General features: G+C 40.0%; 1 protein-coding gene across 1 annotated transcript; it reads left to right on the forward strand.

The window, feature by feature from the left end:
* Positions 1–609: 609 nt before the first annotated feature.
* LOC117326178 (type-2 ice-structuring protein-like) lies at positions 610–11,568 on the forward strand. Its single transcript, XM_033882818.1, has 4 exons — positions 610–1,133; positions 7,473–7,736; positions 8,939–9,106; positions 9,341–11,568. Exons 1-4 carry the CDS (start codon positions 1,082–1,084, stop codon positions 9,586–9,588), a joined length of 732 nt encoding a protein of 243 aa, XP_033738709.1. The 5' UTR covers positions 610–1,081; the 3' UTR covers positions 9,589–11,568.
* The last annotated feature ends 14,222 nt before the right edge of the window (positions 11,569–25,790 follow it).

Consider the following 25,790-nt stretch of genomic DNA (forward strand, 5'->3'; position numbering starts at 1 on the left):
ATTGTATTCGTGACCATATATGGACAAAAATTCTCAGATAAAAATGATATGATCAGAGATCTGTAATCTATTATATAAGTTAAGTGAAGAAAGTGCATTTTATTTTGTGTAATGATTCAGTTTCAGAATGTATGACCTTGCTTACCGGTAATATGACACCACGTCTGTTTATTTGTTGAAATCTAGCGGGAAATCTCATTTGCATCAATGTATCGAAAATTGATTCTGACATCTTTTATCGAAGATGGCGGTATATTGAATAGTTTTCTCTGTGTGTCTTGTTCGTTTTGGATTTTACCATTTATTTACGGAAAAAAATGACTTAATGTGCAGGTTTGTTAATGGGATATTAATTATAGGTAGAATCATCAATTTACATGTGTTTTTATCCGAAAAAAACTATAATCACATACAAAAGTTCGCCAGACGTGAATTATATCGGGACTTGCTACACTATTGGTAATACATTGTAGGACCGGTTTCTTACGCTACCGAAGAGCAGTGTAGACAGGATATGACTATTGGTTCTTTGGACAACTGTCTGAGAAATAGTCATAATATGACATTGTCAAAATCATACATGCTGTATTTTTGATTGTATTATTTTTCCATCTGCAATATCAATTCACATATGCTCGTTGATAGGTATGGCGGTTCCGTTTTAGGGATGTGATATAACCTGGATTTGACCTAGATTTCCTTGATGGGTATCGCCGATGACGCAGTAGACGCTTACTCTTCCGGAACATAAAGCCTTATTCTCCTTGAAGGTTTTTTTTTTCAATGGTCTCCTATGGTATCCGGTTATATTGATATAGAATACGCAATTGATATGCGTGATTTCCTTAGTGTGACGTGTGATTGCTTCATTAAAGATTTAAACATTTCGACAACGGAGCAGCTTTCTCCATCTACTGGTGCATGTACATTTGTGTGTTTAACACAACTCCATTGGTATGAGGCTGGGAGTGTTACAAGACTATGTGAACAAGTTTACAAAGTGTCACATCCCTGACACGAAACACGCTTTACGGGAAAGACAAAGAAGAAGACCTCATGATTCGTCCTAAGTACTGAAGCTATGGATAACCAGCCGTGGTATTTGTTGTTGCTGTTCATATTTTCATCAATTGGTAAGTAAATCGAGGATTAAATGTCTTAAGGTGTGTTTACTCGGTTTTGCGATTTTTTGTAAACGTACATAATTCGACGCACTCAATTTTTAGCGCTAACCCAAACAAAAATGATCAGCGGAATGACGAGCGCACCAACACTAATTGCCATACAAACCTATATAGATAAACTACAGCGATACTAGGGGGAGATTTCAACGAAACACTTAAAAGCCAGGATAGAAAACCAATTCGAAAATCAAAAAACTCAAATATATCTTTCGGGTTAAAGCAATTGATACATTCGCTGGGCCTAATAGATATATGGAGACTTAAAAATAAAGAAAAAAATACAGTACACATGGCGTAGTAATAGAAATGATGAAGCCAGTAGAATTGACTATTTTTTTAATAAATAAAGATTTAACTAATTTAATGAGGTCGGCTGATATCAGACCGGCAAAAATTAGAAGTACCGATCATCAAGCAATATCAATACAAATTTATAAAAAATGACAATAAAGGTCCAGGTATATGGAAAATAAATAATGCGATGATGGACGACAATCAATACATAGATATAATTAAAACATGCATAAATGATACAGTGAGATATGGTAATGAACATCACCTAAACAAAAGGGAAATATGGGATTGTTGTAAATTGACAATCAAACACGTAACAATAAAATACTGTAAAGAAAAAGTAAAATTAAAGAAATTGGAATTACAATTATCTGAAAAAAAGTTACGTGCATTAAACGAAAAGAATACGCTAAGTGAAATGAAAAAAACTGAAGCTGAAAGATTAGAAAGACAGGTAGAAGATTGGTACGATGAAAAATCAAAGGGAGCTCAAATCAGGTGGCGAACAAACTGGAAAGAAAATGGAGAAAAAAGCAACAAATATTTTTTTGCGTTGGAAAAAAATAGGCAATCAAAAAAGATCATCAATGAAGTAGAAAATGAGAAAGGAAAAATCGTTAGAGAAAATGAACAAATCCTGTCTGTGATAAGGGACTTTTATAAAAATGTATATACTACTACAAATCCGGATAAAAAACATATTCTTAGAAGGTTATACAACTTTAAACCAAAATGATAGTAATAGTTGCGAAGGCTTATTTACACTAAAAGAATGTACAGAGGCTTTAAAAAAGATGAAGAAAAACAAAAGTCCGGGTACAGATGGACTTTCAGTAGAATTTTATGATAAATTATGGCCAGAGATAGGAAACATAGTTGTGGAATCATTAAATGAGGAATATCAATATGGGGAGCTCAGTGAAACGCAAAAAATGGCAGTTGAACAACTTACAAATAAGAGTGTATATGACATACTTGTTTCTCACAAATTTGAGCAAGCACATTGTAGGCAATTGTGGAGAAATGCTTTTGATATAATGCATACACAAACTTACATTGATCTTATGCTTTTTATATTTAAATGTTTAGCAGACAACAAACAAAAAATGTTCAGATGGAAAATATTCCATAAAAATATCCCGGCAAAATGGCATCTTTATAAATGGAAAATAGAAGAAGACGATACATGTATGTGTAATGTATGTAAAATACAAGAAAATTATTTACACTATTTCATAGAATGCAAATACCTGAATGAATTTTGGCAGCAATTTGAACATTTATTCCAAGGTTATGGATATACAACAAATCCTAGAAAATTACATTACCTTATCATAGGGTACACAAATCAGCATACTAACTGCAAAGAATTGAATATAATTTTTACACTAACAGGTTTTACAATATTCAAAGCTTATCATCGAAGTGATCAAAAAAAGAAATCAATCAATATTTTAAGAATTTCCAAAGAAGAATTATTATTAGTTGGACCGACAACAATTATAAAAAAGAGGGGAATAGTAAAATATTTTATTGACAATATAAAAGTCAATTTAATTAATGAACATATTTGACGAAGTCAAACATTGAACAAGACTGGTCAATGATATCGATTGCTCGGGGGATGTGGTAAGAGTTGATACGACCAACACGGAGACTGAGCTTTTGATATGATTGACCAGTCTATTAGGTATATATATATATATATATATAATCTTTGTTTGTTTTAAAAGAGACACAACCTTACAAATATAAATACATATATATATATTTTTTAAGTCCGCCTCTTGAGAAACTGTTGATGTAATCAAAGGTTATCCATGCTGGTAGGGGGCTCCCCAACCGCTGGAAAAAATCTTTGTTCGCCTTTCTTCTTTTTTGTTTGCGTTTCTAGATTACATTATTGTAAAAAATATTACTAACAAAATTATCAAAGTTAACAACACGTAAATTTAACCGAGTGAGTGTGGAAGGGAACGCATGAAGATGTCCTGAAAGAGAGAAATGAAAGTGCCACTTTCTTGTTGTTTATATATATAAAACAAATAATGAATTCGTGTGTATGAAAGAGAGCGACAGAGTATACTAGTTGAGAGTGCAAATTAAATCAAGAAATATTTAAAGAAAAAAAATGATGAATGAAAATAATAATAATAATAATAATAATTGTACGATGATGAAATGGCTCGGTGCTCTAAATAGCACCAGATACTTCGATGTCAGATGAAAAATATAGCATGTATGCAGTTACAGAACATTTTAAGCAATTAATGTCACCAACTAATAAACACTAACACGCACCTTGCAAGGTTTATTTATAAAAAAAATAGTATTATTAATTTTAATTTTAATGTTGTATTGATGGTGTTACAAAAGATGTGATTATATGAGCCAACTCTTGAGTAAAAAAAAAAAAAAAAAAAACTACAACGAGCGCAATCATAATTCAGAAGAATGCTCCACGCTAAAATTTGGACAAAACATACGAGACTTTATTAGCTCTTTACGAAAGCAACAACTGTTCTACTTCGCTTGCGGCAAAAATTGTCATCAGAAGAATCTGAATTCAAATAAAAGAATATCGCTCTTCTATGGTGTCAGCAGCTCAGATATAATCATCTCTGGAGTAAATATTGATATTGCTTTAAGTTTGATATCTTCAAAAGTGATTCATACGGTTGTATCCCATATAATTAAAGGTGAAATGCAAATGTGTTACCACTGCACCACCTGACCACCCAAGTGTGTCACCATTTAACAACCCGACCACTCAAGTGTGTCACCACTTACAACCCGAACACTCAAGTGTGTTACGACTACATCAACCGAACACTTAAGTGTGTTACCACTGCACCGCCCGACGGCTCAAGTGTGTTACAACTGCACCACGCAACCAATCAAGTGTGTAACCACTGTGCAATCCGACCACTGAAGTGTGTTACAATTACACCAACCGACCACTCAATTTTGTTACCACTCAAATGTGTTACCTATGTTCCCTACTACCACTCAAATGTGTTACCACTGTACCCCCCTACCACTCAAGTGTGTTACCACTGTACCCTCCTACAGTACCACTCAAGTGTGTTACCACTGTACCCTCCTACCAATCAAGTGTGTTACCACTGTACCCTACTACCACTCTAGTGTGTTACCACTGTACCCTCCTACCACTCAAGTGTTACCACTGTACCCTCCTACCAATCAAATGTGTTACCACTGTACCCTCCTACCACTCAAGTGTGTTACCACTGTACCCTCCTACCAATCAAGTGTGTTACCACTGTTCCCTCCTACCAATCAAGTGTGTTACCACTGTACCCTCCTACCAATCAAGTGTGTTTCCACTCCACTACCTGACGGTCATTGTACCCTTATATTTCTGACAGGTATAAATATTTATGTAAATTTTATATCTCTCTGACAGGTATAAATATATTTAAGAAAAGGACGTATATTTCTGTCAAGCATGAATATACCAATTTAATAAATGGACTTATATTGATGAACTTGATTATATATATTCAATGTTATTGAGCTATAACCGAAATAGTATATATTACGTTGCTTGTGCTATATCTCCATAATGTAGAACATATATTCAAGTTTATGCGTTTATACATATATGTGTGTATATTCAAAACCGGTGTCACTATTCATTAGAATTCAGGATAAGAGGATAACGGCAAACATCAAGGACTTAATGATTTGACATAGCAGGGCATACGGTCAGATAAGGTCATTAAGCTCAAAAGATGTTTATTTATTGTCTGGAGTTATATTGAGCGAGGCGATTAGAAGCCGTAAATTGTGAGTTTGAGTTTTTAGTTAATTGATGCATAGGAAACACTACTCAAGAGTTGTTTTTTTTCATATTCTACATTTTTATTCCTGTACGTTATTTAAGAGATAAGTCGCTGTTCATTTATTTCATGGAAGGTATGTCCCTTGGCGTTAGATCAATTGGCCCCCTGATTAGTCAATTGTCCTAAGGGGGTCCAAATACCCCACGTCTATCCTCATTTTTGGCAGCCATCTTTAAAATTTTCAGTATCAGCTTTTGAGTGACCAACTTTTAGCTAAGAAACAAATACTTAAATTTTGAACTCCCACCCACTGCCTCCCCTTAATTTTATTTTATATAAATCAAAGTGATATTTAAGGTGAATTTGTATACGAGGTGTTATGTCATAATATTTTTGAGGTTTTTATTTGGTTAACCCCACATTGGCTTACTATTTTAAGGTTGATTAAAGTATATTTTATATGTATTTGGTATAAATGAGTAACTTTACCGTACAATCTTTTATTATCACTTTTTAGTAATTAATAAATGTTATCAACCTCTGTAAGGGTTACCTTATTCATTCAATACAATTTTTGTGTTGTTTCCTGTAAGTGTGTAGATTCATAAATATCTATTTTCATGATATAACAATACGAATTGTGCTGTTCATCCGAAGGTTCAATATTCATATTTTCCGTTGTATTTGTACTGTGTTAACTATATGTATATTGCATCCATATATGTATATTAAATACGATCGAGACATTCAAATCACTAAACGATTTGTCACTTTAAGCATTGATGTCATTTTCTTTTAGTTTCATCGGGGTATGAAACAAATTTTGTTTGCAAACTGTATGAATCCGCGTAGCGGATTCTTACAGAAGTTTGCAAACAAAATTTGTTTCATACCCCGAAAATTAATTTTTTTAATTATTTTTTAGTTTCATCGGGGTATGAAACAAATTTTGTTTGCAAACTTACAGAAGTTTGCAAACAAAATTTGTTTCATACCCCGATGAAACTAAAAAATAATTGACATCAACGCTTATAATTAATTTTTGAAAATGATTTTCTAATTTAAAACATGTTTTATGTACAATTTTACTGGTTTTAAATGGGATTCTTTTTCTCAAATCAATACGCAACGTCAATTGTCGTATTGTGACGTCACATTTTTCGCGCCATTCTCGGAATTTCTTTCATAGAAGAATAAAAAGAAGTTTTCGACCAATCACATTTGAGTATTTACCATGAAAACAAAGAAAAATTAATTATATGATTATGTTATGGGGTCGGGCCGACCATCACTGCGATTGAAATGTTCTTTTCAATAACGTCGATGTGGCTCAGTGGTGTAAGTGTCGGGTATTCCATGCAAGGTGATAAGGTGCCGTAGATCGATGCCCGGTCAGGACACGAGTCTTCAAATTGTTTTCTTTCGTCATTTTGTATTACTATGTAAAATATAAACGTGGATCATGTACATGTCAGTAGTTGAACTAAACAGCTGCAAAACATCCCTCGACTCCCGTCCATCATGCAAGTTTTATATCTTTTTTTCCCTTCTTAACAGATTTCCTCTTTCTAGTGTCTTCCTTAATACTCCTCACCTTTGACCTTTAGTTAAGCAATCGCCCCTGTGAGAGGAAGGTTTTGAATCCTGTCCCCTAGGCCGAGACATACAAGAGGTTATAAACGTGGTAGCTACTCCTCTTGCTTAGCGCTCAGCATTTTGGAAGTTGTATGACTGGTTCGCCCGTTGTTAGTATTCTGTGACCGGATGAGGTACCCTGCTGGATGTCTTTGGCAGTATGCTTCAGTAAGGTAGCACTATAAAGTCGCCACCAGTTGCACACTATCACAAGGAGGTAAACACGAACATACCTCAGCTTCGAAAAATGCACATATTGACCACATGCATATGCATCTCACAGAGAGGATGTCGTCCTTAAATGACTCGTTGATAAGACGTTAAACCAAACCCCGAACCTTGAATCCTTGATCAGTCGTTACATGAATGTGAATGTCTATGTAGGATAATACAGCTACTTTATAAACACAGAACTTCAGTATCGCCACGTGCATGGGCGCGGTTACCAACATTGCAACTGTAAGTTGATACTCGTTCTTAATTTCTGTTCTTCTGTGCTAATGTCTTGACAGTTGCAAACGAATACAATTTTTATCATGTTCAAACATTACAGATGGAGGCGAATGCACGATGCTGTCAGAGTACTGGGAAAAGGATTCGACTCATCTTTGGTATACCACAACTGATGATGTTATTTACACGACAACAGACAGCAGAGCGTCCGCGGTTTTCTGTGCTTTAATCTGTCTGGATAATCCAGAGTGTCTCATGTATGGTTACAGCAGCATTATGGCTACCTGTCGAGGTTTCCGGTCCCTACATTACAGCCCGGTAGCGATTATAGAGGGATCCGAAGTCATCTTCAAACATAGACAAAGTAAGACGTATGTTCATAAGAGAAAAATGAAAGCACAAAGCGCGAAGGTGATTGAATAGACAGGTTAAACGTCAATTTAAGTCTATATTATGTGTTCACTATATAATATGAAAAACAAAATATATTGGTAAGTTATTGACACAGATTACATGACTTTAGACTCCCATCCGCTGTTCACACGTAATTGCCTCCCGTAGACTATTTGTGCCGTTAATGTAGACTCCTGTCCGCTGTTCACACGTGATTTACTCCCGTAGACTACTTGTGTCGTTAATGTAGACTCCTGTCCGCTGTTCACACGTGATTTACTCCCGTAGACTATTTGTGCCGTTAATGTAGACTCATGTCCGCTGTTCACACGTGATTTACTCCCGTAGACTACTTGTGTCGTTAATGTAGACTCCTGTCCGCTGTTCACACGTGATTTACTCCCGTAGACTATTTGTGCCGTTAATGTAGACTCATGTCCGCTGTTCACACGTGATTTCCTCCTGTAGACTATTTATGTCGTTAATGTAGACTCCTGTCCACTGGTAACACGTGATTTACTCCCGTAGACTATTTGTGCCGTTAATGTAGACTCATGTCCGCTGTTTACACGTGATTTACTCTCGTACACTATTTGTGCCGTTAATGTAGACTCCTGTCATTTCCGATACTTGTTCGACTCCGGTTGACTTATTTGTGCCTTTATTACTCTCCTGTCGTTAGCTTTAGCTTACCATAGATGGAATCACTTTATAGATTTACCTTGATCTATTTTAAAACGTTCACATGCTTCTGATTACGTCATGGCTGTTTGCATTGTATTAATTAGCCGAAATATAGCCAACGGTGTAATTATGAAATTGGCAGGAAATTGACCTATAAAAGCAATGGAAACTTACAATCCGAACATAAGATTTAAATGAACGTCGTACTTATGCAATTCCTTGCATAAAAACCATGACCTAATGAGCCTTCAATTCCCGATGCACTTTCATTAGGCGGTCCGATTCCATATTGGCCAGGGGTATTTCGACCAATTTCTCTTGTCCAAATTAACAACGGAAAAAGCTATTTTGATGCTGACAATAGTTTAATATGGCACTAGAAATAGTTCTTAAATGGTACCGATTAGCAAGACATTTTGTAACTTGTGCAGAATAGTCTTTAAACTATTAATATCGTGTTTGTGCAATGTTCCCCCTTTTCCTTTTCAGGATGTCGTCGGGCGGGTTATGATCTGTTGGAGGATGGACCTCTTTGTGTGAAGAAGTACCTCGATTCTCTTGCGTGGGACGATGCGCAGGCGCAATGCAAGAATGACCATGGCCGACTAGCCGTCATTGACAACAAGAAAAAACTTGACACATTTGTCATATATTCAGGTATTTTTCCTCGGGGATTGCTTCATATATAATTCAATTCAGTTTGATTTAATCTTTTTTGGAAATGAGTTGCAAATAATTCAAGTTAAGACACAACTCATCAAAAGTATATGGTTGATCTAAGGAAATTCCACCATCTACATATCGTGAATCAATGTTCCATAGGATTACACTGTATTAATATCCCTTCCGTAAACACAATCGTATAACACCAGTTAATATTTCTGTTTGCAGAAAACATTGCCTTCATAAAGGTATGGGTAGGTATCACCGACAAAGCCAAGGAAGGCGCATGGGTATGGGTCAACGGAGCAAGACTGGACACTAACTATTGGAAACTATGTCAACTCAACGACATTAGCCGCGATTATAAGCCGAATCAGAGATCCGCCGACTGTGGCTGTATAGATGGACGGAATCTTAGAGATGACCACTGTTTATTGCCCCGTTCTTACGTTTGTGAGAGAGCTGATCTTATTTAGCACATAAACTTTGAAACAGGCCATCCCATAATTCGTTTTGCTCATGAAATTAATCATAGAGAGATACAAAATTTAAAGGGAGCATTCTCCGGACATGATCGTTTCTAGTTGCAGTGTGATGTGATGATTGAAGCAACATGGCAACATACATAGACCAGCTTTCAGTATATAAAACGGTGCTCATAGACTCGGGGTGATCATTACAATATCCAAATAATATGAGAGATTGTTATATAACTTCTCACTTGATTTATATTAATTATATGATAATATTATTAGTGGTATTAACCTATACATGTACTGACAAATGACCTCGAAGAAAGCGCGAAGTGTCTTGATGTGGGAAGAAACCAGGCTACCCAGAGAAAAAGCACTCAGTTGGCATATGATTCGCATATCTTTTTACGTATAGAGCACCGGCCGCCAACACGAAGATAAAACATGATTTTCGAGATGAGGGACGATATTGAAATCTTTTGCTCTTGCTGTTGATGGTGTCTTCTAAAAGTTCCAACTCTGTTCGTTGTGATATTCTTTTTCACGTGTTGGAATCATCTATTGATATTGTATATAGATATAGTTATTTCATTATTATTGATATGGCGTTGTATATCACTTTATAATTTTTATTGAGATGCAATTTTGCTAAAATCGTTTCAACATACCGTATGCACTTCGATTACATATCTACCAGTGAAATATCACGTCGATGATAATAATAACTCTAGTCTTTATTTGTTTGTATTTGTTTTTCGCTGTGGACTATTGACCGCATTCAAATCCCGAATTTTGTTCAGTTAATATACAAATGATTCAAACGTGTAAGTGGTAGTGTTGCTCCACTTCTGCAGTATACGTTACAGGTATTGATGAAATACACATTTGACAAGCAATTTTGGAAGAAAAGGAAAGAGCAGAAAACACTAGAATGAGTAGCCCTTTAGAATAGTATCGCGAAGTTGTCGAGCGTACCGTCATACGGATAGTGTATCACAGATAATGCCGCGCTAGAGAGACATGTTCAATTCTACCACCCTAAGTCACTAGATCAAGCTGTTAGTGCTGCAATTGAGTTTGAGTCATTCAGTCTGAGACATAAGGGTTCTGGGTCACACAAACTAAAATGTATTGATTTAGAATCACCTGCTTTTGTACAGTCCCTTACTAAGTCGACTGATGAAAAAACTGACACAGATCTAGCTGCACTGTTACTTGAGCAGTTTGAAAAGTTGAATTAAAAAACTTGATAGTTTTTTAGTCGCGTATACTTTAAATGAAAGAAAAAGACAAAATGAATGTTTTCTCGATAGGTAAAACATATATTTCACTAGTTTAACAGAAGACATCATTTTCAGTCGCACTCATACTGCAATACTAATATATTTTGTATTTAAAGTACAAACTTTCATTTTCGATTTCGCAATATTATTTATGCGTGTTAGTTTTGCGATTTTAATGTTTCAGAAGATTAAAAAAACATGTCTCACATTAAAGTTGTGATTAGTTTTCAATTTCCAAACTCGAGTCTTGCTTGAATCAAGTAAATAAGAAACTGCTTAATATTCAAGTCACCCCTTACATTTTTCTTGTTCTCTGTTACACACAAATGTTGGAACCTAATTAGAACATGAATGACCTTGACCTACATGTCATTCGTTTTTCTGCTTCTGATGTTTGGTTTTATCATACAAAGACACCTGGTCGATCCCCCGGAGATATAGAGTTCGCCCCGACATATACATGATCATTGAGATAACCAGGTGTAACCCTATGACGGTTATCGATACCTGATACTGATTAAAGTACCTTATAATTATGTATAAAACTGAATGTATTCTACTGTATATGCATGTTTTATGATATATTGTAGTTTTATACATTTTATGCCTAAAATATATAGGATAATAATCTATATGTTATAGAGCCGTATTTAGTCTGTACAGCGTCGTGTAGTTGGACAATATATTATTTATAATATATCAATACATATATCAAATGCTTCGTCTGTATTCATGTTGTAGTCATGGTAGTTTTTCCATCATAAAATACGACATAGATATACAAATTGTGCTGACAAATGTTTATGTGACAGAATCTGCTGATGAGTCTTGCTTACCAGGTTAAAGACCATCAATACATATATATGGCAGTCATGTAGGCATTATCTATCAATACGGGCCGCCTGGAACAAGCGTTAGTGGAAGAAGAGCCAGGGTACCACTCTGGACAATAGACGGTAGACAGACACCAAAGGAGGGAACTTATTGTCACTAAATACCACTGTACGATCCAGGCATGGTTCGATGAGAGAAAACATTTATGACATCATTGTGTAAAATGAAAGATAAGGACATACTCAAGTCTTTGTCTGTTACCATAGTAACCCCAGTCAAGAAAGGCCAGAGAGGTTACAAGGACCCACAGGACAGTCTCAAATAGGCTGAGGTAGGGAGCCGAGAATGACAACTAATTGATCTATTCCCACTTTTGCAAGCGAAGTGTTAATTATTTTTGTGACAAAGGTGTGTTCTGGTGAAAAATAACATTAACTGAGACAAAGGTGTGTTCTGGTAAACATAACATTAACTGCGTACTCAATTATTTATATAATTGTTAATCAGCTGGAACCATATTGTCATAACATAAGCTATCAATGCCAGTACTTTGTGCATGTAGATATTTATTTGCTAAAGGCTGCTCTGTTATTATTTTGGAATATTTGCCTCCCTTCATTCTGTGGGGACCTTTCACAGGAGTATTACGTTATTGGAGGGTACTTGTGTCTAATCCCAACAATATCTTTGCTTAATAAAATATTTTTGAATACAATAAGAGAAGCAGTGGTCCATGTACTGTTTCAAAGTGTCACTGGTGTAATACCAATGATATTGTTATTCGAATGCAATAGAGAAGATGGATTCTAGAGGCCCTATAGGAGTTGTTGGATAAAAAAGATAACTTTAAATGAAATGAAAATCTTTGTGAGGTTAATGATTTGGTATTTTTTGAGAAGTATTGAGATCTTGTAAGCCTTTTCTTCAGAGATCCTATGACCCTATGAGAAACTGACCAAGCTACAGAATTGTATTGCCAACAAGGTCTTGAGAGAGGACTTTTAAGTTTGACTTGGGTAAATTCAGCTGAAAAACATATTTATCAGCGCTTGTGTCATGATGTCATTCTGCTCAGTGATGTGATACTAATCTTAAAGTGAAATGAATCCTTAATTGGCCTTTGGGACTTACGTTGACGGTGGCATCAGTGAATTTTCATCGAACAGGCTCTGATTTGATAAGAAGCATAACTCTTCGGGAATTTTTGCTAATTGATTGAGTGTTATAGAATTGGGGGTGAGGGCTAATGATGACAAACAAGATGTCCGTGTGTAATATTTACAATATTTATAAACTACAATAAGCCTTGGTTAAGATTTTGAAAAAATAATCGGCTACAGACAAACTGGCAATGGGGGCGAATGGGACCATTCGATCTTGATGAATTATATCATATGTAACCTTTGTTTGTAAAGTCAGGCATGCTGACGGTATGTATATGCCGGGTAAAAACACGACGCAGACAACATAGTTTTTATTTGTGGTCTTTATTTAGGGTTAAATCCGAGAAAAAGACATAAAAGTACAAATACAAATATACACGGTTACACACAGAAACTCACATACCTACCAAGAGAAATAACTCCTACTCAGTAAATACACAAGTTTACCTTCACATCACGTTTATATTTATAATCGTTAACACATACCTTACGTATATCATTTAATGAGTTTCACAAAATAAAGTCATATTTCATGATTGAATAAGTTAATAATGAAAAATTCACACAGGATAAAACCTTTACAAGTAAAGTTATGAAATTGAAAAAAGAAAGAAAGAAAAAAAAACAACAAAAAACGTAAAACTAAAATCTACAGCACGCATCTCGCATAATTAAGCAATGATTTTCCTGTCAACTCCATTTCGAGTTCCATGCACACTTAAGTAACCATACTTTTACCGTTGAGTTCGAACATGTTTTTTTCATCTGGAAAACTATCCTCATGGACATAATTCCGCCTAAAGTGAAACTCATCGGGGCTTGCTACACTATCTGTAATGGGACCAGTTTCTTACCCTGTCGGAGAGCTGTGTAGGAAGGGTATGCATATTCTGATATATTTGAGAAATAGTCATAACATAATAATGTCAAAAGTATATATATTGAATGTTTAATAACATCATTTTTCCATCTGCAATATCAATTTACACATGTTCAATGCTCGTTTATATGCATGGCAGTTCCGTTTTTGTTTTGGAGAAGTGTCTTAACCCGGATTTTACCTAAATTTGCTTGGCAGGTATCTCCGATTATACAAAAGACGCTTACCCTTCCGAGGCATATTGTCTTATTCACTTCAAGTTATTTCAATAGTTCCCTTGCAAATGCTATTTGATTTTCATCTTTGAGTTCCTCGGCTTGCTTTGTCATCAGTTGACGAATTACTAACGGGCTAAAGCTACAAGTTTGGAATCCTTTAATGTATGTTGTTTTGCCGTACAAAATTTAGGTTTTGAGAGAAAAAAAACATTGTAAGTTTAATCAGGTAAAGGCAACCCAACCCGTCTTGATATTGCAGCCTTTATCATAAACGTTTTAACAATCGTTCGTTATATAATATGCTAGATGGCAATCCATATACGATGTACATGTAACTATGGCAGAAAGACTTAACACGAACATACCGCAGCCTCCCAAAACACACATACGCACTCATCACACGGCAGGCATGTCGCACGCACGGGAGTCCGTCCTTAAATGATCTTAGCTGTTAATAGGACGTTAAACAAAATAAACCAAACCAAACCAATCTATGCAATGCATCCATTTATGTTGATATAGAATACGCAATTGATATGCGTGATTTCCCTAGTATGATGTGTTCCTGCTTCATAAAATATTGAAATATTTCGACGACGGAGTTGCCTTCTTCATCTTCTGCTGTATATATATATACTAGTAAAGAATGTCCCTTACCATAAGGCGTGGATAGTTAAGAGATTACGTGAACAAGTTTACCTAATGATACATGCCTAACACGGATCACTCTTCACGAGAAAGACAAAGAAAAAGACGCCATCAATCGTTTGCTGTAGAAGAGATATGGATTATCAGTTGTGTTACATGCTGTTCCTGTGCTTATTCGCATTAATTGGTAAGTAAATCGAGGATTGATTGCCCAAAGGTGTTTACTTGATTTTGCGATATTCTGTAAACGTACATAATTTCACGTAATCAAGATTTAGCGCAAACCCTATTTAAAACAAATTAGTCGGATATGGAATAAGAGCCCCAACAATAATTGCCATAGGAACGCTAAGATTACAGCTAAAATATGAACGTTTACAGTAAACTGTGGACCATCTAAATAATTGTTTAATTGTAAGCCAAAGGATTTAATTCGTAGCGATGCTCCGCCCTACCACTCCAGTGTGTTACCACTTCACCACCCGACCACTCCAATGTGTCACCACTACACCACCCGACCACTCAAGTCAGTTTACACTGCACCACCCGACCACTCAAGTCAGTTTACACTGCACCACCCGACCACTCAAGTCTGCTTACACTGCACCACCCGACCACTCCGGTCTGTTATCACCGCACCACCCGACCACTAAAGTCTGTTTACACTGCACCACCCGACCACTCAAGTCTGTTATAACTACGCCACCCGACCACTCAGGTCTGTTATCACCCACCACCGGACCACTCAAGTCTGTTTACACTGCACCACCCGACCACTCAGGTCAGTTTACACTGCACCACCCGACCAATCAAGTGTGTCACCACTTAACCACCCGATCACTCAAGTCTGTTATCACCGCACCACCCGACCACTCAAGTCTGTTATCACCGCACCACCCGACCACTCAGGTCTGTTATCACCGCATCAACCGACCACTCAGGTCTGTTATCACCGCACCACACGACCACTCAAGTCTGTTATCACCGCACCAACCGACCACTCAAGGCTGTTTACACTGCACCACCCGACCACTCAGGTCAGTTTACACTGCACCACCCGACAACTCAGGTCTGTTATCACCGCACCACCCAACCACTCAGGTCTGTTATCACCGCACCACCCGACCACTCAGGTCAGTTTACACTGCACCATCCGACCACTCAGGTCTGTTATCACCGCACCACCCGACCACTCAGGTCTGTTATCAACGCACCACCCGACCACTCAAGTCTGTTTTCACCGCACCACCCGACCACTCAAGTCAGTTTACACTTCACCACCCGACCACTCAAGTCAGTTTACACTGCACCACCCGACCACTCAGGTCTGTTATCACCGCACCAACCGACCACTAAAGTATGTTTACACTTCACCACCCGACCACTCAGGTCTGTTATCACCCACCATCCGACCACTAAAGTATGTTTACACTTCACCACCCGATCACTCAAGTGTGTAACCACTGCACCACCGGACCACTCAAGTCTGTTTACACTACACCACCCGACCACTCAGGTCAATTTACACTGCACCACCCGAACAATCAAGTGTGTCACCACTTCACCACCCGATCACTCAAGTCTTGTTATCACCGCACCACCCGCCCACTCAAGTCTGTTATCACCGCACCACCCGACCACTCAGGTCTGTTATCACCGCACCAACCGACCACTCAGGTCTGTTATCACCGCACCACCCGACCACTCAAGTCTGTTATCACCGCACCAACCGACCACTCAAGGCTGTTTACACTGCACCACCCGACCACTCAGGTCAGTTTACACTGCACCACCCGACAACTCAGGTCTGTTATCACCGCACCACCCAACCACTCAGGTCTGTTATCACCGCACCACCGACCACTCAGGTCAGTTTACACTGCACCATCCGAACACTCAGGTCTGTTATCACCGCACCACCCGACCACTCAGGTCTGTTATCAACGCACCACCCGACCACTCAAGTATGTTATCACCGCACCACACGACCACTCAAGTCAGTTTACACTTCACCACCCGACCACTCAAGTCAGTTTACACTGCACCACCCGACCACTCAGGTCTGTTATCACCGCACCAACCGACCACTAAAGTATGTTTACACTTCACCATCCGACCACTCACGTCTGTTATAACTGCGCCACCCGACCACTCAGGTCTGTTATCACCCACCATCCGACCACTAAAGTATGTTTACACTTCACCACCCGACCACTCAAGTCAGTTTACACTGCACCACCCGATCACTCAAGTCAGTTTACACTGCATTATCCGACCACTCAGGTCTGTTATCACCCACCACCGGACCACTCAAGTCTGTTTATTCTGCACCACCCGACCACTCAGGTCAGTTTACACTGCACCACCCGACCACTCAGGTCTGTTATCACCGCACCAACCGACCACTAAAGTATGTTTACACTTCACCATCCGACCACTCACGTCTGTTATAACAGCGCCACCCGACCACTCAGGTCTGTTATCACCCACCATCCGACCACTAAAGTATCTTTACACTTCACCACCCGATCACTCAAGTGTGTAACCACTGCACCACCCGATCACTCAAGTCAGTTTACACTTCACCACCCGACCACTCAAGTCAGTTTACACTGCACTATCCGACCACTCAGGTCTGTTATCACCGCGCCACCAACCCACTCAGGTCTGTTATCACCGCACCATCCGACCACTAAAGTATCTTTACACTTCACCACCCGATCACTCAAGTGTGTAACCACTGCACCACCCGACCACTCAAGTCAGTTTACACTGCACCACCCGATCACTCAAGTCAGTTTACACTGCACCACCAGATCACTCAAGTCAGTTTACACTGCACCACCCGACCACTCAGGCATGTTATTACCGCACCACCCGACCACTCAGGTATGTTATCACTGCACCACCCGACCACTCAGGTCTGTTATCACCGCACCACCCAACCACTCAGGTCTGTTATCACCGCACCACCCGACCACTCAAGTCAGTTTACACTGCACCACCCGACCACTCAAGTCAGTTTACACTTCACCACCCTACCACTCAGGTCTGTTATCACCGCGCCAACAAACCACTCAGGTCTGTTATCACCGCACCACCCGACCACTCAAGTGTGTTACCACCGCACCACCCGACCACTCAAGTCTGTTACCACTGCACCACCCGACCGCTCAAGTCAGTTTACACTGCACCACCCGACCACTCAAGTCAGTTTACACTCTATCACACGACCACTCAAGTCAGTTTACACTGCACCACCCGACCACTCAAGTCACTTTACACTGCACCACCCGACCACTCAGGTCTGTTATCACCGCACCACCCGACCACTCAAGTCAGTTTAGACTGCACCACCCGACCACTCAAGTCTGTTACTACTGCACCACCCGACCACTCAAGTCAGTTTAGACTGCACCACCCGACCACTGAAGTCAGTTATCACCACACCACCCGACCACCCAAGTCTGTTTACACTTCACCACCCGGCCACTCAAGTCTGTTACTACTGCACCACCCGACCACTCCAAGTCTGTTAACATTTCATCATCCGACCACTCAGGTCTGTTATAACTGCACCACCCGACCACTCAAGTCTGTTTACACTTCACCACCCGACCACTCAAGTCTGTTTACACTTCACCACCCGACCACTCAAGTCTGTTTACCCTGCCCCACCCGACCACTCAAGTCTGTTTACACTTCTACACCCGACCACTCAGGTCTGTTATCACCGCACTACCCGACCACTCAAGTCTGTTATAACTGCACCACCCGACCACTCAAGTGTGTTACTACTGCACCACCCGACCACTCAAGTGTGTTACCACTTCACCAACCGACCACTCAAATCTGTTACTAGTGCACCACCCGACCACTCAGTGTGTTACCACTTCACCACCCGACCACTCAAGTCTGTTACTACTGCACCACCCGACCACTCAAGTGTGTTACCACTGCACCACCCGACCACTCAAGTGTGTTTGCACTTCACCACCCGACCACTCAAGTCTGTTACTACTGCACCACCCGACCACTCAAGTCTGTTATAACTGCACCACCCCGACCACCCAAATCTGTTATCACCGCACCACCCGACCACTCAAGTGTGTTACAACTTCACCACCCGACCACTCAAGTCGGTTACTACTGCACCACCCGACCACTCAGGTCTGTTATCACCGCACCACCCGACCACTCAGGTCTGTTATCACCGCACCACCCGACCACTCAAGTCTGTTTACTCTGCACCACCCGACCACTCAGGTCAGTTTACACTGCACCACCCGACCACTCAGATCTGTTATCACCGCAAAACACACATACGCACTCATCACACGGCATGCATGTCGCACGCACGGGAGGCCGTCCTTAAATGATCTTAGCTGTTAATAGGACGTTAAAACAAAATAAACCAAACCAAACCAATCTATGCAATGCATCCATTTATGTTGATATAGAATACGCAATTGATATGCGTGATTTCCCTAGTATGATGTGTTCCTGCTTCATAAAATATTGAAATATTTCGGCGACGGAGCTGCTTTCTTCATCTTCTGCTGTATGTATATATAATAATAAAGAATGTCCCTTGTCATAAGGCGTGGATAGTTAAGAGATTATGTTAACAAGTTTACCTAATGATACATGCCTAACACGGATCACTCTTCACGAGAAAGATTAAGCAAAAGACGCCAAAAATCGTTTGTTGTAGAAGAGATATGGATTATCAGTTGTGTTACATGCTGTTCATGTGCATATTCGCATTGATTGGTAAGTAAATCGAGGATTGATTGCCCAAAGGTGTTTACTTGATTTTGCGATAATCTGTAAACGTACATTATTTCACGTAATCAAGATTTAGCGCAAACACAAATTAAAACAAATTAGTGGGATATGGAATAAGAGCACCAACAATAATTGCCATAGGAACCAATGTAGATTTACAGTAAGCGAAATCATGATTTAGCCGAATGCTTCGAACGCGCAAAAACGCTAAGATTACAGCTAAAATATGAACGTTTACAGTAAACTGTGGACCATCTAAATAATTGTTTAATTATAAGCCAAAGGATTTAATTCGTAGCGATGCTCCGCCCTACCACTCCAGTGTGTTACCACTTCACCACCCGACCACTCCAGTGTGTCACCATTACACCACCCAACCAATCAAGTGTGTAACCACTGCACCACCCGACCACTCAAGTCTGTTTACACTGCACCACCCGACCACTCAAGTCAGTTTACACTGCACCACCCGACCACTCAGGTCTGTTATCACAACACCACCTGACCACTAAAGTATGTTATCACCGCACCACCCGACCACTCAAGTCTGTTTACCCTTCACCACCCGACCACTCAAGTCAGTTTACACTGCACCACCCGACCACTCAAGTCTGTTACTACCGCACCACCCGACCACTCAAGTCTGTTACCACTGCACCACCCGACCACTCAAGCCTGTTATCACCCACCATCCGACCACTCAAGTCTGTTTATCACTTCACCACCCGACCACTCAAGTATGTTATCACCGCACCACCCGACCACTCCAAGTCTGTTAACATTTCATCACTCGACCACCCAAGTCTGTTATAACTGCACCACCCGACCACTCAAGTCTGTTATAACTGCACCACCCGACCACTCAAGTCTGTTATAACTGCACCACCCGACCACTCAAGTCTGTTACCACTTCACCACCCGACCACCTAAGTCTGTTATAACTGCACCACCCGACCACTCAAGTCTGTTATAACTGCACCACCCGACAACTCAAGTCTGTTATCACCGCACCACCCGACCACTAAAGCCTGTTATCACCTCACCACCCGACCAATCAAGTGTGTCACCACTTCACCACCCGACCACTCAAGTCTGTTATCACCCACCACCCGACCACTCAAGTCTGTTTACACTGCACCACCCGACCACTCAGGTCTGTTATCACCGCACCACCCGACCACTCAAGTCTCTTATCTCCCACCACCCGACCACTCAAGTCTGCTACTACTACACCATCCGACCACTCACGTCTGCTACCACTTCACCACCCGACCACTCAAGTCTGTTACTACTGCACCACCCGACCACTCAAGTCTGTTACCACTGCACCACCCGACCACTCAAGTCTGTTACCACTTCACCACCCGACCACTCAAGTCTGTTACTACTGCACCACCCGACCATTCAAGTCTGTTACCACTGCACCACCCGACCACTCAAGTGTGTTAAGACTACACCACCCGACCGCTCAAGTCTGTTACCACTGCACCACCCGACCGCTCAAGTGTGTTAAGACTACACCACCCGACCACTCAGGTCTGTTACCACCGCACCACCCGACCACTCAAGTGTGTTACCACCGCACCACCCGACCACTCAGGTATGATACTATTGCACCACCCGACCACTCAAGTCTGTTACTACCGCACCACCCGACCACTCAAGTGTGTTACCACCGCACCACCCGACCACTCAGGTATGATACTATTGCACCACCCGACCACTCCAAGTCTGTTAACATTTCATCATCCGACCACCCAAGTCTGTTAAAACTGCACCACCCGACCACTCAAGTCTGTTATAACTGCACCACCCGACCACTCAAGTATGTTACCACTTCACCACCCGACCACTCAAGTCTGTTATAACTGCACCACCCGACCACTCAAGTCTGTTATAACTGCACCACCCGACCACTCAAGTCTGTTATAACTGCACCACCCGACAACTCAAGTCTGTTATCACCCCACCACCCGACCACTCAAGTCTGTTATAACTGCACCACCCGACCAATCAAGTGTGTCACCACTTCACCACCCGACCACTCAAGTCTGTTAACAGTGCACCACCCGACCACTCGGGTCTGTTTTCACCGCACCACCCGTCCACTCAAGTCTCTTATCCCCCACCACCCGACCACTCAAGTCTGCTACTACTACACCATCTGACCACTCACGTCTGCTACCACTTCACCACCCGACCACTCAAGTCTGTTACTACTGCACCACCCGACCACTCAAGTCTGTTACCACTGCACCACCCGACCGCTCAAGTGTGTTAAGACTACACCACCCTACCACTCAAGTGTGTTACCACCGCACCACCCGACCACTCAAGTGTGTTACCACCGCACCACCCGACCACTCAGGTCTGTTACTATTGCACCACCCGACCACTCAAGACTGTTACCACCGCACCACCCGACCACTCCAGTCTGTTACCACTACACCACCCGACCACTCAAGTCTGTTACTTCTGCACCACCCGACCACTCAAGTCTGTTATCACCGCACCACCCGACCACTCAAGTGTGTTACTACTGCACCACCCGACCACTCAAGTCTGTTACTACTGCACCACCCGACCATCAAGTGTGTTACAACTGACCTACCCTGCGCCATCCGACCACACATGATTACCTGGAAATTGTTGTTTAAAATGAATTGTATCAAGTTCGCTTTGAGAGTTCGTACCAAAATGATTTAAAACATTTTCCCCAAAGTTTTCGGATATCATTCTAGCAATTAGCCATCGAAATATATGAATATTTATATCTATAAATGATAACATATTCCCAAGTAAACATTATTTAGCAATAGTGATTTCAAAGCCTACAGATGATATATGTTTATAACCAACGAGACCAGTATTTCTGACAGGTAGAAATATTCATATAATGACAGGATCTACATTTCTAAAAAGTACAAATAATTCTAAAATGACAGGACCTACAAATATTTATACATGTGTAACAAAACAGTTCTGAAAAGTATAAAGTTTATATATATCATACACATTTTTCTAAAGGGTCAGGATGACCTATTGCCATCGTGCTTCGTCGTCGTCGTCCGCCTTTCGCAGTGCGTCGTGCGCCGTCCGTAAACTTTTCACATTTCAAACTTCTTCTCAAGTTCACAGTAGGATTGGGCTGAATTTTGCCAGAAATGATCCTGAGATGGTCCTGACCAAGTGTTGTTATTTTCCGGGTCGGTCCGAAATCCAAGATGGTCGCCATGACCACCATCTTGAACAACATATCTCGAACTTCTTCTCCGGCTCCACTGGTGCCATTGAACTGGAAATTGGTGAGGATGTTAAGGAAGACGAGCCAACAAAGTGTTGTTATTTTTTCGGCCATGTAAAAAACTTTGACATGTCAGCCACAGCGGCCATTTTGTAACATGATTGCGAAACCATGGTTTTCCTGAACATCACCTATTTCAAACTTCTCAAGTTCCACCAGTGGGATTCAGCTCTAACATACCTTAAATGATCCTGAGATGGTCCTTAACAAGTGTTGTTTATTTTCTGCTCGGTCGGAAATACACAGTGGCCGCCATATGCATGGCCATTACAGTGCTACTTTACTTGCTACTGAGTATGTATACTACAATTGTCCAAGGGTCTTTAGAGTCAGATGACCATTAAGGCCCTTGGGCCCTTGTTAACAAGTACATTAATGTTTTTATATATTGTAATTACTCAAAAAATAATTGTTTGCACTAATATTTAAAAAAATCAATTTTGAAAAAGCATATTAGAAAGTCTGTCGCTGACCAACGTAAAATGGTAGGCTTTACCTCAGTCTCTGTATAAAATGGCTGATATTGTGAGTTGATCAAATTATAGGTTTTGGAAAAGAATTGGTGTTCTTGCAGTGCAATATTTTGCAAGTTATTTACGTCATTTTGTCGCATGTTAACAGTCATTATATGTACGGTTGGCTGCAATGTATCGAGTATTTTGGAAAATCTCACGCCTTTAAATCACTGAACTATGCGAGAGGCGAGTATGCTATCAATAATTCCATGTAATCAGTCTTAAGATGAATAATTTTCATTAGATCCACTTGACTACGGTGTAACAAAATTGTTATAAAGAAAAGAGAATGTGTGACATTAGTTAAATAGTGGAAACCATGTTGATATATATACTGTAGAAAGGATTGCAGAAAAGTATCTCGGATTGATATTACCATTTTTACAAATGTACGACATGAATTTGACGATAATGATAAATGGGCTGCATTATCAAGTTGTTTCGTCCTTTTAGAACTCGGTAGTGATATCATGGGACGAAATTGCGGATATCAAAAAAGGAGAGTCAGAGAAGTCACCTATGGTCAAACTTACATTGTGTTAACCGAGACGTGAACCGGCCTTTGATAACAAACGAATACAATTGTAATTATGTTCATACATCACAGGTGGAGGCGATTGTGCGATACGGTCAGGGTATTGGGAAAAGGATTCGGCTCATCTTTGGTATAACACAACTGATGGTGTTATTTACACGACAACAGACAGCAGAGCGTCCGCGATTTTCTGTGCTTTCATCTGTCTGGATAACCCGGAGTGCCTGATGTATGGTTACAGCCGTATTACTGCTACCTGTCGAGGTTTCCGGTCTCTAACATACAGCCCGGTGGCAATTCTAGAGAGATCCGAAGTCATCTACAAAGCATAGACAAAGTAAGACTTGAATAGACAGGTAAAAAGCCAATTACAGTCTATATTTATTCTGCTGACTATATAATATAAAACACAAAACATATTTGTGGTAAACAGGCGCAGAATATAATTATATAGACTGGTGTCCACTGTCCATACGTGTTTGACTTCCGTAGACTATTTGTGTCGTTAATGTAGGCTTCTGTCCGCTGTTCACACGTTATTTACTCCCGTAGACTATTTGTGCCGTTAACGCAGACTCTTGTTATTTTTTTATACGTGTTGGACTTCCGTAAACTATCTGTGTCGTTATTGTAGACTCTCGTAAACTATCTGTGTCGTTATTGTAGACTCTCGTAAACTATCTGTGTCGTTATTGTAGACTCTCGTAAACTATCTGTGTCGTTATTGTAGACTCTCGTAAACTATATGTGTCGTTATTGTAGACTCTCGTAAACTATCTGTGTCGTTATTGTAGACTCTCGTAAACTATCTGTGTCGTTATTGTAGACTACTGTCATTTTAGATACGTGTTGGACTCTCGTAAACTATCTGTGTCGTTATTGTAGACTCTCGTAAACTATCTGTGTCGTTATTGTAGACTCTCGTAAACTATCTGTGTCGTTATTGTAGACTCTCGTAAACTATCTGTGTCGTTATTGTAGACTCTCGTAAACTATCTGTGTCGTTATTGTAGACTCTCGTAAACTATCTGTGTCGTTATTGTAGACTCTCGTAAACTATCTGTGTCGTTATTGTAGACTACTGTCATTTTAGAAACGTGTTGGACTCTCCTAAACTATCTTTGTCGTTATTGTAGACTACTGTCATTTTAGATACGTGTTGGGCTCCCATTGACTATTTGAGCTGTAATCGTAGACTCTCCTGTCGATCGCCTCATTTTGCCATATGAACAATTGGCAGTCAATAAGCCAAACGAAGCAAAGAAATTACAATCAAAACATCAATTGAAGGACACAATCGTAGACACTTGTCTTATATGGTTAATCCACCCTCCATGATTGGATATGTTGTATATATGGTTGCTTGCATAAAATCTATGACCTGATGAGCCTTCAGTTCGTTCCGGATTTCCCGATGCGCGAAATGTAGGCGGTCTGATTTTATAGTGGCCAGGGGTATTCACACCAATTTCGAATGTCCATGTTGAAAAGTTATTTCAATATTGACAAAAGTATAAAATTGCACAGATCAGAAAAAAAAGTTTTGCATTTTTTTCCCCAATTTGTTGAAAACTATTGAAATAGTTTGGTCCTTTTCAGGATGTGGTCGGGCGGGTTATGATATTTTAGAGGATGGCCTTCTGTGTGTGAAGAAATATCACGATCCTCTGGCGTGGGACGACGCACAGACGCAATGCCAGAATGACCAATGCCGACTAGTCGTCGTTGACAACAAGAAAAAACTTGAGACGTTTGTCAGATATTCAGGTATTTTTTCATCAGGGATTGCTTCAAATGTACTGTAATTTAGAAAATAATCAATTTAATCGTTTTTGTAAATAAGTCCCGATAATTAAAGTTACTCACAGAATATATATGGTTGCTGTAATGCACTACAAAAGACTACACACACTCTTTTTACTTCATGAATTATTATAAGTGCACCACAAACTTTAATTTTGCTATTTCTTCAAGAGTAGTAATTCAACTTGTGACAATGGCATTTATGAAAATAGCCCACCTTGATGAACTTTTAGA

Source organism: Pecten maximus, chromosome 4 (genome assembly GCF_902652985.1).
Source record: "Pecten maximus chromosome 4, xPecMax1.1, whole genome shotgun sequence".
Classification (NCBI taxonomy): Eukaryota; Metazoa; Mollusca; class Bivalvia; order Pectinida; family Pectinidae; genus Pecten; species Pecten maximus.